General features: G+C 47.9%; 1 protein-coding gene across 4 annotated transcripts in view; it reads right to left on the reverse strand.

The window, feature by feature from the left end:
* Positions 1–15,537, reverse strand: part of ssbp2a (single stranded DNA binding protein 2a) — a 103,365-nt gene that overhangs the window by 14,546 nt on the left and 73,282 nt on the right. For 2 of the 4 annotated variants that reach the window (XM_064296475.1, XM_064296476.1), the window contains exons 5-6: position 15,537; positions 2,538–2,621 (exon numbers count right to left, since the gene is read on the reverse strand). The exon at position 15,537 is cut by the window's right edge and continues 89 nt beyond it. In XM_064296475.1, the coding sequence (XP_064152545.1) occupies positions 2,538–2,621; position 15,537 (85 nt within the window). The remainder of the gene's footprint in view (positions 1–2,537; positions 2,622–15,536) is intronic. The other 2 variants (XM_064296477.1, XM_064296478.1) reach the window with 1 other exon arrangement.

Here is a 15,537-nt window from a genome sequence, read left to right on the forward strand (position 1 = left end):
GGTAAAATGCAACGAGTTCCCCAAATTGTGCTGCATTTATTGATTTTTAACAAGATGCTAATTACATTTATGCTGTTACACTGAAACCACAAAACAATACATCCAAGCCATATTTCTGCATGCTGTCAGTTAATGTTTTTCAGGACATTTTGAAGGTTCTAACACACCGGTTCCAGGTCAGGACCAAGATCTCTGCTCTTAAATGGGGTCACATCCCAACAGATTGATCTTTAGGGCAAAAAAAAAAAAAAAAAAAAGACTGAGGGATTATTCCTTGGTCTCCAATAAAGAGTGGAGGACCTGTTTGAGTCCATTAACCGCCCACACCACTGAGGCGCACAGCGTGACGCCTGGGCATTCCACTCTTTTCGGGCCAATGGTGCGGAACAGGGGGAATCCATCTCTAAATGTGACGGCGGGGCACTGAGGTAGAGAGCCCGAATCTCTCAGAGCACGTGTGGAACATAATGTTCCACTCCTTAGAGCCATTGTACTCTCTGTTTCCTACTAAAACCCCTTTCTCTCCAGTATTAATGCACCATCCCTTATTAATATCCCCTTCCCTCCAGTATTAATGCCCCATTCTTTATTAACATCCCCTTCCCTCAATAATATTTCCACTTTCCCCATTAATATCCCCTTCCCTTTAGTATTAGTGCGCCATTCATTATAAATATCCCCTTCCCTCCGGTATTAATGCCACTTTCACAATTAATATCCCCTGCCCTTTAGTATTAATGCCCCATCCTTGTTAATAGCCCCTTTCTTTTAGTATTAATTCCCCATTCTTTATTAATATCCTGTTCCCTCCAGTATTAATGCCACTTTTCCAATTAATATCCCTTTCCCTTTAGTATTAATGCCCCATTCTTATTAAAAGCTCCTTCCCTTCAGTATTACTGCCCCATTCCCTGAAAATGTGTCCCTCTATAATACAGTCCCCTTCCCTATAGTACTATTGTTCTAATCCCTAATAAACATCCCCTTCCCTCCAGTAATAATGCCCCATTTCCTTTTAATGTCCCCTCCCCTAATGAAGTCCCCTTCCCCACAGAATTAATGTTCCCTTCCCTATTTATGTCCCCTTTCCCTACCAAAGTCCCTTTCCTTATTGGTAGTCCCTTCCCTTTTAATACCCCCATCCTCTGAGGCACTGAAGCAGGCCATAACAGCAGGTGTTCTCAGGAAAAAGTTTAAGAGGACGCATAAAGCAAATATTTTATGGATCTTCTTTCTCCCTCTCCCTAACTCTGTCACCTTCTCCCTACCTTTTTCACTTTGCTGCAAAGCAATATCATACACACAATCACACACACATACATATACAGAAATCACACACACACACACAAATGCATCGTACTCGCACTCGTGCACATGTACGCACACGCACGCACACACACACACACACACACAAATTAATCGCACACACACTGGGAGGCAGTGAAGAACTGAAGTGTAAGAGAGAGGGATGAATTAAGATGACAAGGAAACAGAATGTACAGGTGCATCGTGGGTAACCCCACAGCATCTCACATATAAGCCAGGGTGACTTATAAGTGTCCTGGACAAGGAGAGGGGGGGTGCCAAGTGAGTGGGGGCTCGGGGGGTGGGGGTGGGGGTGGGTTACAGGAGTTACAAGGTGTTCTGCCTTAAAATACCTGTGTTATGCATGGGTCACTGTGCTATCTCTGCGTTCAGTATTAGAGTGGGTGACTGTGCTGTCTCTGTGTTCAGTATTAGAGTAGGCCACTGTGCTATCTCTGTGTTCAGTATTAGAGTGGGTCACTGTGTTCTCTCTGTGTCCAGTATTAGAGTGGGTGACTGTGCTATCTCTGTGTACAGCATTAAAGTGTGTCACTGTGTTCTCTCTGTGTCCAGTATTAGGGTGGGTGACTGTGCTATCTCTGTGTACAGCATTAGAGTGGGTCACTGTGTTCTCTCAGTGTCCAGTATTAGAGTGTGTAACTGGGCTCTCTCTGTGTTCAGTAATAGAGTGGGTCACTATGCTCTCTCAGTGTTCAGTATTAGTGTGATTCACTGCGCTCTCTCTGTGTTCAGTATTAGAGTGAGTCACTGTGCTCTCTCTGTGTTCAGTAATAGAGTGGGTCACTATACTGTCTCTGTGTTCAATATTAGAATAAGTCATTGTGCTCTCTGTGTTCAGTAATAGGGTGGGTCACTATTCTGTCTCTGTGTTCAGTATTAGAGTTATTTACTGTGTTATCTCTGTGTTCAGTATTAGAGTGAGCACGTGCTCTCTGTGTTCGTATAAGTGGGCTATCTGTCTCGTGTTCAATATTAGAATAATGTCATTTTGCTTCTGTTTCAGTATAGGGTGGGTCACTATTCTGTCTCTGTGTTCAGTATTAGAGTTATTTACTGTGTTATCTCTGTGTTCACTATTAGAGTAGGCCACTGTGCTCTCTGTGTTGAGTATGCTGTTTCTGTATTCAGTATTAGAGTGGGTTACTGTGTTCTCTCTGTGTTCAGTATTTGAGCAGGCCACTGTGCTCTCTCTGTGTTGAGTGTTACTGTACCTGTGTGTGAGGGCCCATCATGTGTTGGCTGGGGTTGTGAGGTGGAGGCTGTGCGTGGGGAGATGACTGAGAACCAGGAGGGCCCTATGGAGAGAAGAGCAAATCCACACATTACAAAAATACAGTACACAGCACAGGGAGGGAGGGATGGAGAAAGAGAGAGAGAGAGAAAGAGAGAGAGAGTGTGTGTGTGTGTATGTGTTTGTGAGAGAGAGAGAGAGAGAGAGAGGGGTGACTGAGTTCTGCTCAGCCCTGGAAACAAGCGATACAGAGTCGCTTAAAAACACAATTTTCAGCCTTTTGGTTCACATGGCCCCCTTGCTTTGTTTTCTCTGATAATATTTCCCTGCTGTGGAGAAATCCTATTTGGGAGGGGGGGTTACCACATGGGAGGAACTGGATGGAACGAATGGACACTGACAAACATGCCCTCCACAGATCATATCTTCTATTTGGTCTACCGGACAGACACACACACACACACACACACACACACACACACACACACACACACACACACACACACACACACACACACGCACACAACAAGCAAAGCAACCCTCACTGACAACAGCGGCCTTTGCAGCAGGCAAAAAACAAACAAAAAAAAGCAATCCCCATAACGCAATCCGCATGTGGTCGTATTTCACGAGCGCGTCACGTTTCATTTTCCTTTCCTTTCCGCCAGGTTGTGAGAGGCCTCTCGCACCAATCACGCAGGTGAAGAGCCTCCCGAAAATGTGGATATTAATGGCAGACCCTCTGCTGCTCTGCCTAACACAGAGATTCCTCCTCAGCTTTAGATAAGGTCAGCAGACAGAAAGCAACAACAGGAGAATCAACCCAATGATTTAGTGAGAGGGAGAGAGTGTTGGTGTGTGTGTGTGTGTGTGTGTGTGTGTGTTTGTGAATATGAGACAAGAGAGACAGACCATGCGTGTATTTGCATGTTTGTGCAAAAGACAGAAATAAAGCATGCATGCCTCACATGTGCTTTGTGCGTATATACAAGGAGGATGCGCTACTTTTCTCTGTATTGTGAGTTGCACTGGATAAGACAATGGGTGTGTGTGTGCGTGTGAGTGTGTGTGCACACGAGCATGTGGTAACCTCAGGTCAGACAGATCCATCCGCCACAGGCCAGCACACAGCCCCCTAACTTCATTCCCCAGGGCGACATGACTCAACAGGACAGACTCCGGGTCTTTCCGAAGCTGTTTTGCTTGCTTTAACTCAATTTGGTTTGTTAATGTGCTTCGTAAACTATTTCCAGTCCAGCCCTGTCAATAAGGAAGATCTGGAGAGGCGGAGATCGTGCCTCCACCAATCCCTGTCCCCTACCCTCACATCCCAGCCCGGCCCAGCCAATGGGGAGGTGCCGTCATGGCAACCCTCCAGTATCACTTCAGTGGTCCGGTTCATTCCGCCCCCGGTTGCCAGTCTGTTAGAGGACACAGAGAAGCCAGAAGGAACTGAAGAGAGGGATTCAGCTGGCTCTTCATATCCCTTCACAAGGGTGGACAAAAACCAGGCACATATTATACTGTGAGAGAAACAAATGCAATCTAAGCAGTTTTTGGAGAAAATCTTCCAGAACGATCACCATCCACCATAGCACTTTAACAATCCTTACGGTGCCATAAGCATACAGCATTAAGCAGCACAAACACAGCAGCACAACCATTCACCTCTGGGGGGGTGAAAAGTTTGAGGAAATGTAGATGATAGCATGTCAATTCTGATTGGATACGAGGAACTAATTTATTCACACAGATTGAGTCGTACACCTGTGTCACAGCTCTACAGGCGATACAGTAGAGGAAGAGACCCTTGCGTTATTCATGTCCAGGCTAGACGCAGTGCTAGATACTCTATATATTGCAGCTAAATGGCAAGTCTAGATGGGCCGAATAGCCTACTTGCATCGTGTTTTCATGATCTTATTTTTCAGATGACTGGGCACACGAAAACATGCCCCGAGTCAACGACCCACTCAAATCGGACGTGTCAATTTTTTCGAGACGTTCAGCGGAACTCTTTTCCCGGGTTGCGTTTTCTCGCGGCGTGACATTCGATCCACGGCAAGAACGGGCGCAGGGCGCTCTGGAGGCCCGGCCACTTCCTCTTCCTGTCCGACCGCCCCGCTCTTCCGAAAGTGCTGAGGAGCCAGACGCAGCAGCTGGTTCATTACCCGCCCCTGCGAGGGACCCAGGAAGCCTCCGCAGAGGCACTTTAAACTTTTCCACGCTGAAGAGACTCCTTTAAAGAATGCGCTGAAAAGACAGCTCGTTCATCACCGTGCGTTTCGAGAAACAGGACGCGCCATATAGAACGCACGCGCGTGTGTGCCCGCACACGCTCGCACACCCACACACACCCACACACTCACACGCACGCACACACAAAGACCACACGAAAGGGCACGAGCACACATGTATGTACATACTGTGCACGCACAGACACACACTCCCCGTGCTCACGCTCACTACACATACACACACACACAGTACTAAGAGCTCTTACGTGCAGTGGTGTAAAAATAACTGGAAAATATATTTTTTTTCTGTATGAGGAGCAAGGCCCCATGCCGTAAATGATTAATAAATGTTAATGTTAATTAATTAATTAAGGGGTACCCTAAGAGCCCCCGCCGCAGCACGGGTCTCTGCCGGAACTCGCTGCGACACCGTACCTCCCTACGACACTCCCGCCATCCTTCCGCCATCTCAGAACAGTCGCTGTTCTCACGGAATTTTATCCCTTTTTTTTCCCAACCTATAAAAAATGACTGGGGATCATAGCATAGCCAAATGCGCCCTGGGATGCTTCGAGAGAAAAAAAAAAACGCTCCTACAAGCCCAGTAACATGTGCAATCTGAGCTCGGCATGTCAAACACTTCCCATATTTGTAAACACGACAAAAAGCAAGAAACTCCCAGATCGCTTTGGAGGGAAAACAGGCGTGGATATGCCCTTCCCACAATCCCTTGTATCTAGAACAAGCATATCAAACGGTTTATGCGGAAACTCTGGGGGGGCAGAGGGATGGATTCGTGCGCACGGTTTGGTATTGACAGCTCGCAGAGAAGCACCGTTCGCTCTCGCTAGCAGAGCCAATATCGTGCCTGGCTGCATGTCTATAGGACCCCGCTTTTATTAACACTGATGGACCACTGCTGCTGAGAGAGGGGGGGAAAGAGAGAAAGAGAGGGAGGGAGAGACAGGGGAGGGGGGAAAGAGAGAGAGGGGGCGGGGAGAGAGAGAGAGGGAGAGGGAGGGAGGAGAGAGAGAGAGAAGAGAGGCAGGGAGAGAGAGCGAGGGAGGGGGAGAGAGAGGGGGGGTGGAAGAGAGAGGGGGGAGAGAGGGAGACAGAGGGAAAGGGGGGACAGAGACAGAGAGAGAGAGAGAGAGAGAGAGAAAGAGAGAGAGAGACATTATTTCAAAGAATTAGACCATACCAGATTATGAATAAAGAAAAAGAAAACTACATCATCATTGGAACAAAACCACACAAACTCAACGCAAGCTTGAATGCTATTTGGACATAAGACAACAAAAAAGTACACCACAGCAGAATATCTGATTACGGTGACTGATAACAATTTAAGAAAAAAACTGAAAATGTACAGACTGATTGAGCACAGCCTGGCCACAGAAACTGGCCAGGTGAGGTGACAGTGCTGCCCACTGTACCACCGTGCTGCCCATTAATTAATCTAAAAAAAAATCTAGGCTATTTATTTTATTCCACTCTATTAATTATATGTCTTATGTATCATTGCTAATTATTTTATTGTGAAGTCCTTTGCCAATATTGTTAATAAACTGGCATGCCAATAAAGCATTATTGATGAATTGAATTCAGAGAGCTAGAGAGAGAGAGAGAGAGAGAGAGAGAGAGCGAGTGAGTGAGAGATGGTGCTTTGGTCAAATGCGACACAGAGGCAGTCAAATCAAATCAACCCATCAAAAGCTGCAACCATCGAACTGGCTGTCAATCAATATGGCAAAGCACAGGAAACGCAAACCCAAACCAAACGACGCTGGGGGTGTGAGCTGGGCCTGTGTGCTGATTCGGTGAGCTACAGTACCCTCTCTCAGCTTTAGCCTGCTGACGGCTGTTATCCTGGGGACTCCACTGAAAACGAAACCAGGCCCACTTAGCGCTCCTCGCTAAGGTGTCCCGTCGGGAATCGCGACTGACCCCCGTGTCATATCCGCCGAATCCAGACAGCCGCTGGGCGACAGGTCAGGCAGGTAACAGCGCGCGACAGCCGGTGTCTCATCAGGGTCAAGACCTCAATCTCTCCGCGACCAGGTTCAACCTGGTTTTGTAGTTGCCCTCTACATAAGGAGGTGGGGCTTGGACTCGGAAAAGATCTGACTCTTACATTACTGGAGTAACCTGAATGCAAGGTGACTACAGGCTGGTTCCTCATTCCCCAGTGGCCAAAGGGTGGCCACAGAAGAAAGTCGTCCAGTCTTATCCCACAGTCGGTCCAGTCTTGGCCCAGAAGAATGGGGGTGGGTACCGCGGAACACCTCATGAGCACCCCAGAACACCCCAGAAATACATTTAACAGGATGTAACATCGAAAAAGGGCAACATTTCCCACAGAAACGCACAGATTTATCATGCTCAGCATCAATGGGAGCAGACCACAGCACGCCAGCGGGTGATGGGTTTAACTCCCAGGCAGTGAACCGTCATTCTGCACCAGAGCAAAGCTTTTATTCAACCTGAATTGCTACAGTAAATGTCTGCGTGTACAGGAACAGTGTAGAAGGCGAATGTGCAGTATGCACAGAAAAAACACTGCAGATAAATTCAAGCAAGCAGATTACAGTTAATAATGTTATATAACTGCCAACCACACCTTCAAACTGCAAAGGCACACATGCAGAAACACTGGATTTGTCACCGTGTGGCTGAAAAGCTGGCAGACTCCAGACACGCGGTGACTTAGCTCCTCCCATTTCCAACAGCCCACCAGTGACTAATCAGCAACCCCAACCCACCCACTAACCTCCATCCCCCACCCTTCCCCAAAGTGGGACAGTTCACACTAATTACTGGTTATGTAACACTCCCTCTCCAAGATGAGCTCAGACTGAAGAACGTCCTTTGTTCCACAAACAGACATTTTAATCTTCATTTTTCAATTTGCTGTTTCAAGTTTGTACACGATGCTTGCAAAACATAGCCGGCTGCCATTCCATGCTTTGGCCAACAGGTGTCACTAACAATAGCCTTTAAGAGCTATAATTGTAAAATATACTAACAAAGTTAAAATGCTGTTTTATGTACCGCTTATTCAAATAGGCTTTTCATTAAATTTCATGATGAAACAAGTGGATATGTTATGTTGATACATATAACACAGTTAACACAGTTAAACTCAAACTGCTCTACGTTGCCACTACACTACTATAACTAACTTTGGTATGTTTAACATGTACATGTCTACACGCAGTCCTTCAGAGTATGAAATGGTTTTTCTGAAGCACACATTCTAAAAAAAGAAACAAGCATCACCTCCCAGAAAAAAATAGACCATGAAAAAATTGAGAACTAAACTCTATATTAAAAAAGGTGAAATGCTCTCATAACATTGCGTGCAATGTTCCCACAATGTTTCTGTAAACCATATCCCTCCAAAATGCTGGCATTTTCGGGAATCTGTAGCAAGGCCTGAGAATAATGACTCTGAATAGTTCATCTCAAGGTTATGAACATCTGACCCCCGTGAATTGGCCCGCAGCTCTGTTCCCCTGCAGTGATTTCCTAAGAAATGCCCGGAACAAAGCCAGGGTGGGCCCGGTTTGTACTGACAACAGAACATCCTCCGGAAAAACACGCTGCAACCGTGTGTAACGTTTGCTGGCCAGCAGGGGGCACCATCCCCTCAGGGCCAAGTCTAAAGAACAGCGCTCCAGGGCAGTGCAGGGACAAGGGGTCGTGGGGGATGCCATTTTTCAAAGGAGACATTAAAACAAGGTCCCGGCTGGCCGTGGTCATTACGGTTCGCGTGCCACTTATCTCAAGAATGGGGTTTCCTGGTGTCCTGGCCAAACTCCAAAGACGGGCCATCTAATCATTTCCAGGATTTTATTGGTCAAATAAATCCTCTCTCTGCCACCCCATCTGAAGCGAGCTGCGAGGATTCTGAAGAAAAATGGATGGTTTTCGCTTGGCAGGTGGGGGATGCATGGGTGACTCACAACCAACCCAAGAGCAGAGCTCGATTGGTTTTTGCGTCAGCCATTTTGAGGTTGGAGACAGCAACAAGCGAACACAACACCTACCCGAGTGATAGAAAATGCTCCAGAGAGTCTTGAGGAAAATCAGTGTTTATCCAGTTTGAGCTAACACGCCATAAACTCTCCCATTAAACTTCAGGGACGTATTCCGTGCGCTCTGTGCCCATCACACCAGTAGAGGGCAGCGCCTCACTAATTTTGCCTCGAAACCTCCCCGTAAGATTTTCAACCCAGATTCTTTTGCCCTTTTTGTTTTGAAAGCATTAGTCGGAAAAAAGGCAACATTACACAAGAGACCTACATTTAAAAGACTCTTTGATCAAGTGCGCAATGGCAATTGGGAGAAAGATATCCACCGCAAAAAAAAAAAACAGTTACACACAATATTTGCTAAGAAAACAAATGAATTCGTTGAACAGGTTTTTGTGGTTTCTGGGACTCTTGGGAAAGGAAAGATTTGAGGTGACATCCCTTTTTTGAAAGATGTGAATAATTACACTCACTATAAAGGTGTACTGTCCGTTAAGCAGGTGTAATCTCAGTTCAAGAGCCCTCCCCCAAATAAAAACGGTTCTTTTCCACCCCCCGTACCCTGCATTTTTCAACAGAATATTTTTTTTAAAAAGGAAACAGCCTCTGGAGATGGCTCTCCTTCCTGGTTTGATTTCAGTGAGGCCATGACCAGGACAGCTCTGTCAGAGCTACTGAACGGGAATGAATACTCAGCCAAACAGGCCAAGTGGTTTAGAGAGTGAATTACACAGTGCAGTGTCTGTGCCTTGCATGAGACTGACATGTCCAGCACACAGTGACTGTGCCTTATGTGAGATAGGCATGTCCAGCACACAGTGACTGTGCCTTGTGTGAGACAGGCATGTCCAGCACACAGTGACTGTGCCTTGTATGAGACAGGCATGCCCAGCACACAGTGACTGTGCCTTGTATGAAATAGGCATGTCCAGCACACAGTGACTGTGCCTTGTGTGAGACACATGCCCAGCACACAGTGACTGTGCCTTGTGTGAGACAGGCATGCCCAGAACACAGTGACTGTGCCTTGTGTGAGACAGGCATGCCCAGCACACAGTGACTGTGCCTTGCATGAGACTGACATGTCCAGCACACAGTGACTGTGCCTTGTCTGATACTGACATGTCCAGCACACAGTGACTGTGCCTTGCATGAGACTGGCATGTCCAGCACACAGTGACTGTGCCTTGTGTGAGACAGGCATGCTCAGCACACAGTGACTGTGCCTTGTGTGAGACAGGCATGCTGAGAACACAGTGACTGTGCCTTTCATGAGACAGGCATGCCCAGCACACAGTGACTGTGCCTTGTGTGAGACAGGCATGCTCAGCACACAGTGACTGTGCCTTGTGTGAGACAGGCATGCTCAGCACACAGTGACTGTGCCTTGTGTGAGACAGGCTTGCCCAGCACACAGTGACTGTGCCTTGTGTGAGACAGGCATGCTCAGCACACAGTGACTGTGCCTTGTGTGAGGATGCCAGCACAGTGACTGTGCCTTGTGTGAGACAGGCTTGCCCAGCACACAGTGACTGTGCCTTGTGTGAGACAGGCATGCTCAGCACACAGTTAAAAATCCTCCGCATTCACACGGTCATTTACACTGCGCTCACGACACAATAACACAGCCTTAAAAACAGACGCGTTGATACAAGCAAAACAAGCACACCTCAGCATGACTGCGAAAATAACACAGAGCCATCTCACTTCATGGGGGTCCAGAGAGGAAATTTCAAACAAAAAAGGAAAACAAAATGCATGCGTTTCAGGCAAATAAAAAATAACAAACTGATGTTTTTAGGACGAACCTGGACAGAGATACACATGAGACACACATGTATGCGCGCATGCACACAGGCACACACCCACACACACGGACAGATAGCATGCACCGCCAATCTCTATATACCCAACACCAGCCAGTATGCACCCACAATCTCTATATACCCCACACCAGCCAGTATATACCTCCAATCTCTATATACCCCACACCAGACAGTATGTACCACCAATCTCTATATACCCCACAGCAGACAGTGTCTACCTCCAATCTCTATATACCCCACACCAGCCAGTATTCACCTCTAATCTCTATATACCCCACACCAGCCAGTATGCACCTCCAATCTCTATATACCCCACGCCAACCATGTACCTCCAATCTCTATATACCCCACACCAGCTAGTATGTATCTCCAATCTATATACCCCACACCAGCTAGTATGTATCTCCAATCTATATACCCCACACCAGCTAGTATGTATCTCCAATCTATATACCCCACACCAGCCAGTATTCACCTCCAATTTCTCCATACACCACACAAGTCAGTATGCACCTGTAACATGTCTACCCCACATACATTAGGCCTACACAGAGTGCTGTGGAATAATCCTACACAGAGTGCTGATTCTGTGATCTCGTTTGATTGCAAGCATGCTTGACATGATATCATCTTTAAAGTCCCGGAAAAAAAAAAACGACGATAATCAATATGAGGCAGTGGACCGCCCGCCCACGTGGGCTGCGGGCTCGAGAAATATTGGCAAACGCCATCGATCGCCGCGTCTCGCTGGAAACGCCGCGGCGGCGGGCCCGCTAACGACGAGCCGATCAATCCGAGCGGACGCCGCCCCCTTCAGAGTCCGCGGAGGAACGGGCGCGACTTTGAGTCCTTAGTCCTCCGCTTCGCGCCGGCTGACCGCGACAGGTGCTCTCACCGTGAGTTATCGCCGCCCGTTAAAAGCCCACCTGTGCGCGAACGCGAGCGTCGAGCCCGAGCGAGCGAGCGTCCGCTCGCTACTCCGTCAGCCTGTTTGCGTTTATAGACCCCGCCCGTCCGCGCTAGCGACCGCTACAACGGAGACATCGTATGTCATTTCCCGCCACCTGTCCGCGGGGTTATCGTTAAACGCCGCGTGCTATACGAGCCCGCGCGGGTGAAGGTTGCCGTGGGAGGCGGCAGGTACGGGAGGGCGGGGGTTCGACACAGCGGGGGGGGGGCGAATCTATTCCGCGGCGCGCGAGGAAAGTTTTCGAAAGAAAAGTTTTGAAGCCCTAAATGCACGAATGCCTGCGTTCTGCGGCAGAACAGAAAGACCTGCCGAGGACGCCTTTCGCTGAAAACTCAAAATAGTCTCAGCGACACGCTTTAGCACAATGTGCAATAACGAATTTAAACGGCTAAAAGTTACCTTTTCTTCTTTTCTACCTCTTTTCTTATTTTCAGCCATGAGCTTCAGTAGTGAACATGATGGGCTTCAGTACTCTGATAGATGGGGGGCGGGGGGGAAGCCCACAAGGTGAATTTAGTAACGGACATGCTTTTTTGGGATTTTGGTGAGTACACCGGTCCTTGATGGACAGGTGTCATGGTTGCTGCAACCGTGCCTTTGCTGTGCTAGGAAAAAATAAATAATAAACTGGGACACCTTACTTCCAACAACACGCACGGTTTAGATGATGGATTTGACAGAACCGAAAGAGACAGAGCAATTTGGGCCGTGCCCTGCCCGTGATGATGTCTACTACTGCATCATAACACTATCATCATAAGTCTCAGCAGCCCCGTGCACTAAAATAACCTTTCGCTGTCACCTGCGCTGCGATATTTGCCCATATATCGTAAAGTGCAGCGATAACATTCCTGACCGCGATAATACGTTTTATTCCAAGAAGGTTCCATTTCCATACGGGCTTAGCGGGATATGTCACCATTAAGCGAGCACATTAAGCTTGTGGTTACGTTTCGCGGTTTCGCTCCCAGAACACTCAGCACAAAGGGGACTCGTCCGAAGCCACACGATTCCAATCTAATCGAATCGAATCAGCACTCTACTCTCCCCTTATCGGTCGTTCGGAAGATCGCTCTTGGTCACAGTTTGTTCCGTGTAACGCGTGTATTACCACACCGCGTGCAGTCTTTTTTATGCCGACCAGTGACCCCCCACTGCCCACGATGGACACGATAGGCCGACGTCCGGCTTTGATCACGCGATTACCCATCCAGGAGATAAGGAGACGGGCACGCAGAGTTCTAGCGCGTCGCTGACGCAGGTCCACCTGGACCCGAACGCGCGGTGCGCCTCTGATTCGCTTCCCCTGTCCGCTTCCTCCCGATAGCGGCTTGGCGATCCTCATCCCTGTTGTGCTAATCAAATGAGCCCCCATTCCGTTCCTGGTCAGAAGTAAGGCGGCGAGGTGTTCGACGTGCCTTCCTTGCCGAGCAAGCCATTTTAACTGGATTTGAAAAGCGAAATTCAAATGCGTCACATCATAGCAAAGAGACAGAGGATCATGCTTTAACTTTAAAAAATAAAGAACCCGAGAAACAATGGGTAGTGAGATGGTAAATGGACTGCATTTATATAGCGCTTTTATCCAAAGCGCTTTACAATTGATGCCTCTCATTCGCCAGAGCAGTTAGAGGTTAGGGGTTAGGTGTCTTGCTCAAGGACACTTCGACATGCCCAGGGCGGGGTTTGAACCGGCAACCCTCCGACTGCCAGACAATCGGTCTTACCTCCTGAGCTATGTCGCCCCCTCCTGAGCTATGTCGCCCCCTGCCCGTGAGATAACTGCAATCATCAAGTGCAGAGTAACAGCCAAAACCAGCAGTCCTTGTGGCAGTCCAGGATCAAGGTTGAAGGATCCTGCACCACGGTCAACGGCACCTCCAAAAACCACGTTTCTGTCACAACTTTCTTCTCTCTGAGTGACACCCGCATCAGTGGCCTTTCTCTCACATCTCTGATATCTATCCTACCAGGACAGGTACCCTGTCCGCAAGTAAATCACTGTGGAAACCCATGGATCTACCCCAGGTTTTGTGAGTCTGTTCCAGAAACACAATATGACACGTTCTTATTGAGACTGAACCATCGTATGAGAAAGAGAGGGGTGTGCAACCTTGAGCTTGGAGTGCCAACAATGTTCATGGTTTTTGTTCCATCTGCAATTGACAGTTTTATAGATTATGAAGAGTCAGCGTCTAAATATTCAGCCTGCAGGGTGAAACACTGTGAGCGTCCAGCACATGGTCACCTGCGTCAATCAAACCGCATAATTAAGTAAAATAATTCAAATAAAGTTATGTCGTTTTGGTTTCAAATACAGCAAAAACCACTCTCCCTTGTTTTCAGAGACAGCTGACTGGGTGATCTGAGGGCTGGGTGGGTGGATCACATTGCCGAGAAGGCTGCATAAGTGCGTTTTCATGGCAACCCTCCCCCATTGGTCACATCACCCATTTTACACAGGTCACTCCCTTTTAAAGCCCCTGTTATTGCATCACAGTATTTCATTGTCAGTCTCATAATATGAAGCTACAAGAGATTTATTGCTTTAGTAAGTGTTAAAGTAAAGTGTTATTATAGTACAAAAGTACTAGTGCTCCACGAGGATGTGTGCGTGCGTGTGTCTGTTGAATATTTTAATCGTTCAGTTTTTCTCTGACAGTATCTCCCTCTCTCTTCAGCCCTCTATTCTTTTCTCTCCATCTTTCACCCATTTTCTTTCCCTTTTCTCTCTTGCTCACTCTCTACTTTCCTCTCGTTACCTTACTCTCCTTCCCGTCCTCACTCTTTCCCCATCCTTTCCTTTTACCACCTCTCCCTTCATTTCTCTTCTCTCCCTCTGACCCCCCCTCCCCCCCAACCCTCTTCCCTCCCCTTTCTCTCCCGCCCCAGATGCATGATGTAATCACTTCCTGTTTCTCGTCTCCAGTCCGGGCGGTTTGACCTTACTCAGGAAAAGTGCAGCGTCCCTCAAAAAGCACATCTGTCTCCATGCATCAGAGATCATTCATATTTCATAAGCACTACAACAAGGGGGCCGCGGGGTTAGCATTACGGTACCGACGGCAAGGCCGCGAACGGCTGAGCTTCTGTTTGACTTTAAAAAAAAAAAAAACTCTGACACGTCCTTCATTCTTACTGAGAATGCTGCATGTTGCAGCTGGAACAGAGGCCTCCCAGAAACAATACAAAACAAAAGGAAACAAAATCCCAACCGTAAAGCAGTAACGGAGAACGCATCGATAAAAAACGCGCCCGATCAAAGCCGGGCAGCTACACGTCAGTCAGTCTGAGAAAGGGAAGAGACAGGAGGGCCCAACCCGAAGCTAAATCGAAGACAAAACCCCACCGACGTCAGCCGCGCAGCCACAAAGCTGACTACGGCGGGAACGGAACCAGCATTAGGGCTAACTGACACGTGACAGATATCCGCTGAATCTTTTCGAATCAGCACGTACGATGTTTGTACAGTAGCGGCTCGTTGGCGTTCCTATTTCTGATTGGTTCGACCGGCTCAGGAGGGCCAAGGTTCAGGCCTGCAAACGAGCCGAGGTTGCGATCCAGGAAGCACCACGCCAGTTTCCGCTACAAAGAATGTGCCCCGTGGAAAAACATCACCTTGCATTCTCCCTTTAAGCAAATAAACTCCAGCCAAGACTGCAACATTCCCATGGTTTTAATCCACACTTCAGAGAACATGCCGTGCCAATGGCAGCAGTATGTTTACCTTTTTTATATGGGTGTGTAGGGTATAAGAGATTCTTTGTGTTCTTGTGTGTGTGTCTGTGTAATGGAGTGTGTGTGGGTGTGTGTGTGTGTGTGTGTGAGTGCATGTGCTTGCAGTATGTGTGTGTACATGTGTGTACGTGTGTGTGTGCGCGCGCCTGTGTAAGTGTGTGTGTACAGCAGTACC

The sequence above is a fragment of the Anguilla rostrata genome, chromosome 10, assembly GCF_018555375.3.
Source record: "Anguilla rostrata isolate EN2019 chromosome 10, ASM1855537v3, whole genome shotgun sequence".
Classification (NCBI taxonomy): domain Eukaryota; kingdom Metazoa; phylum Chordata; class Actinopteri; order Anguilliformes; family Anguillidae; genus Anguilla; species Anguilla rostrata.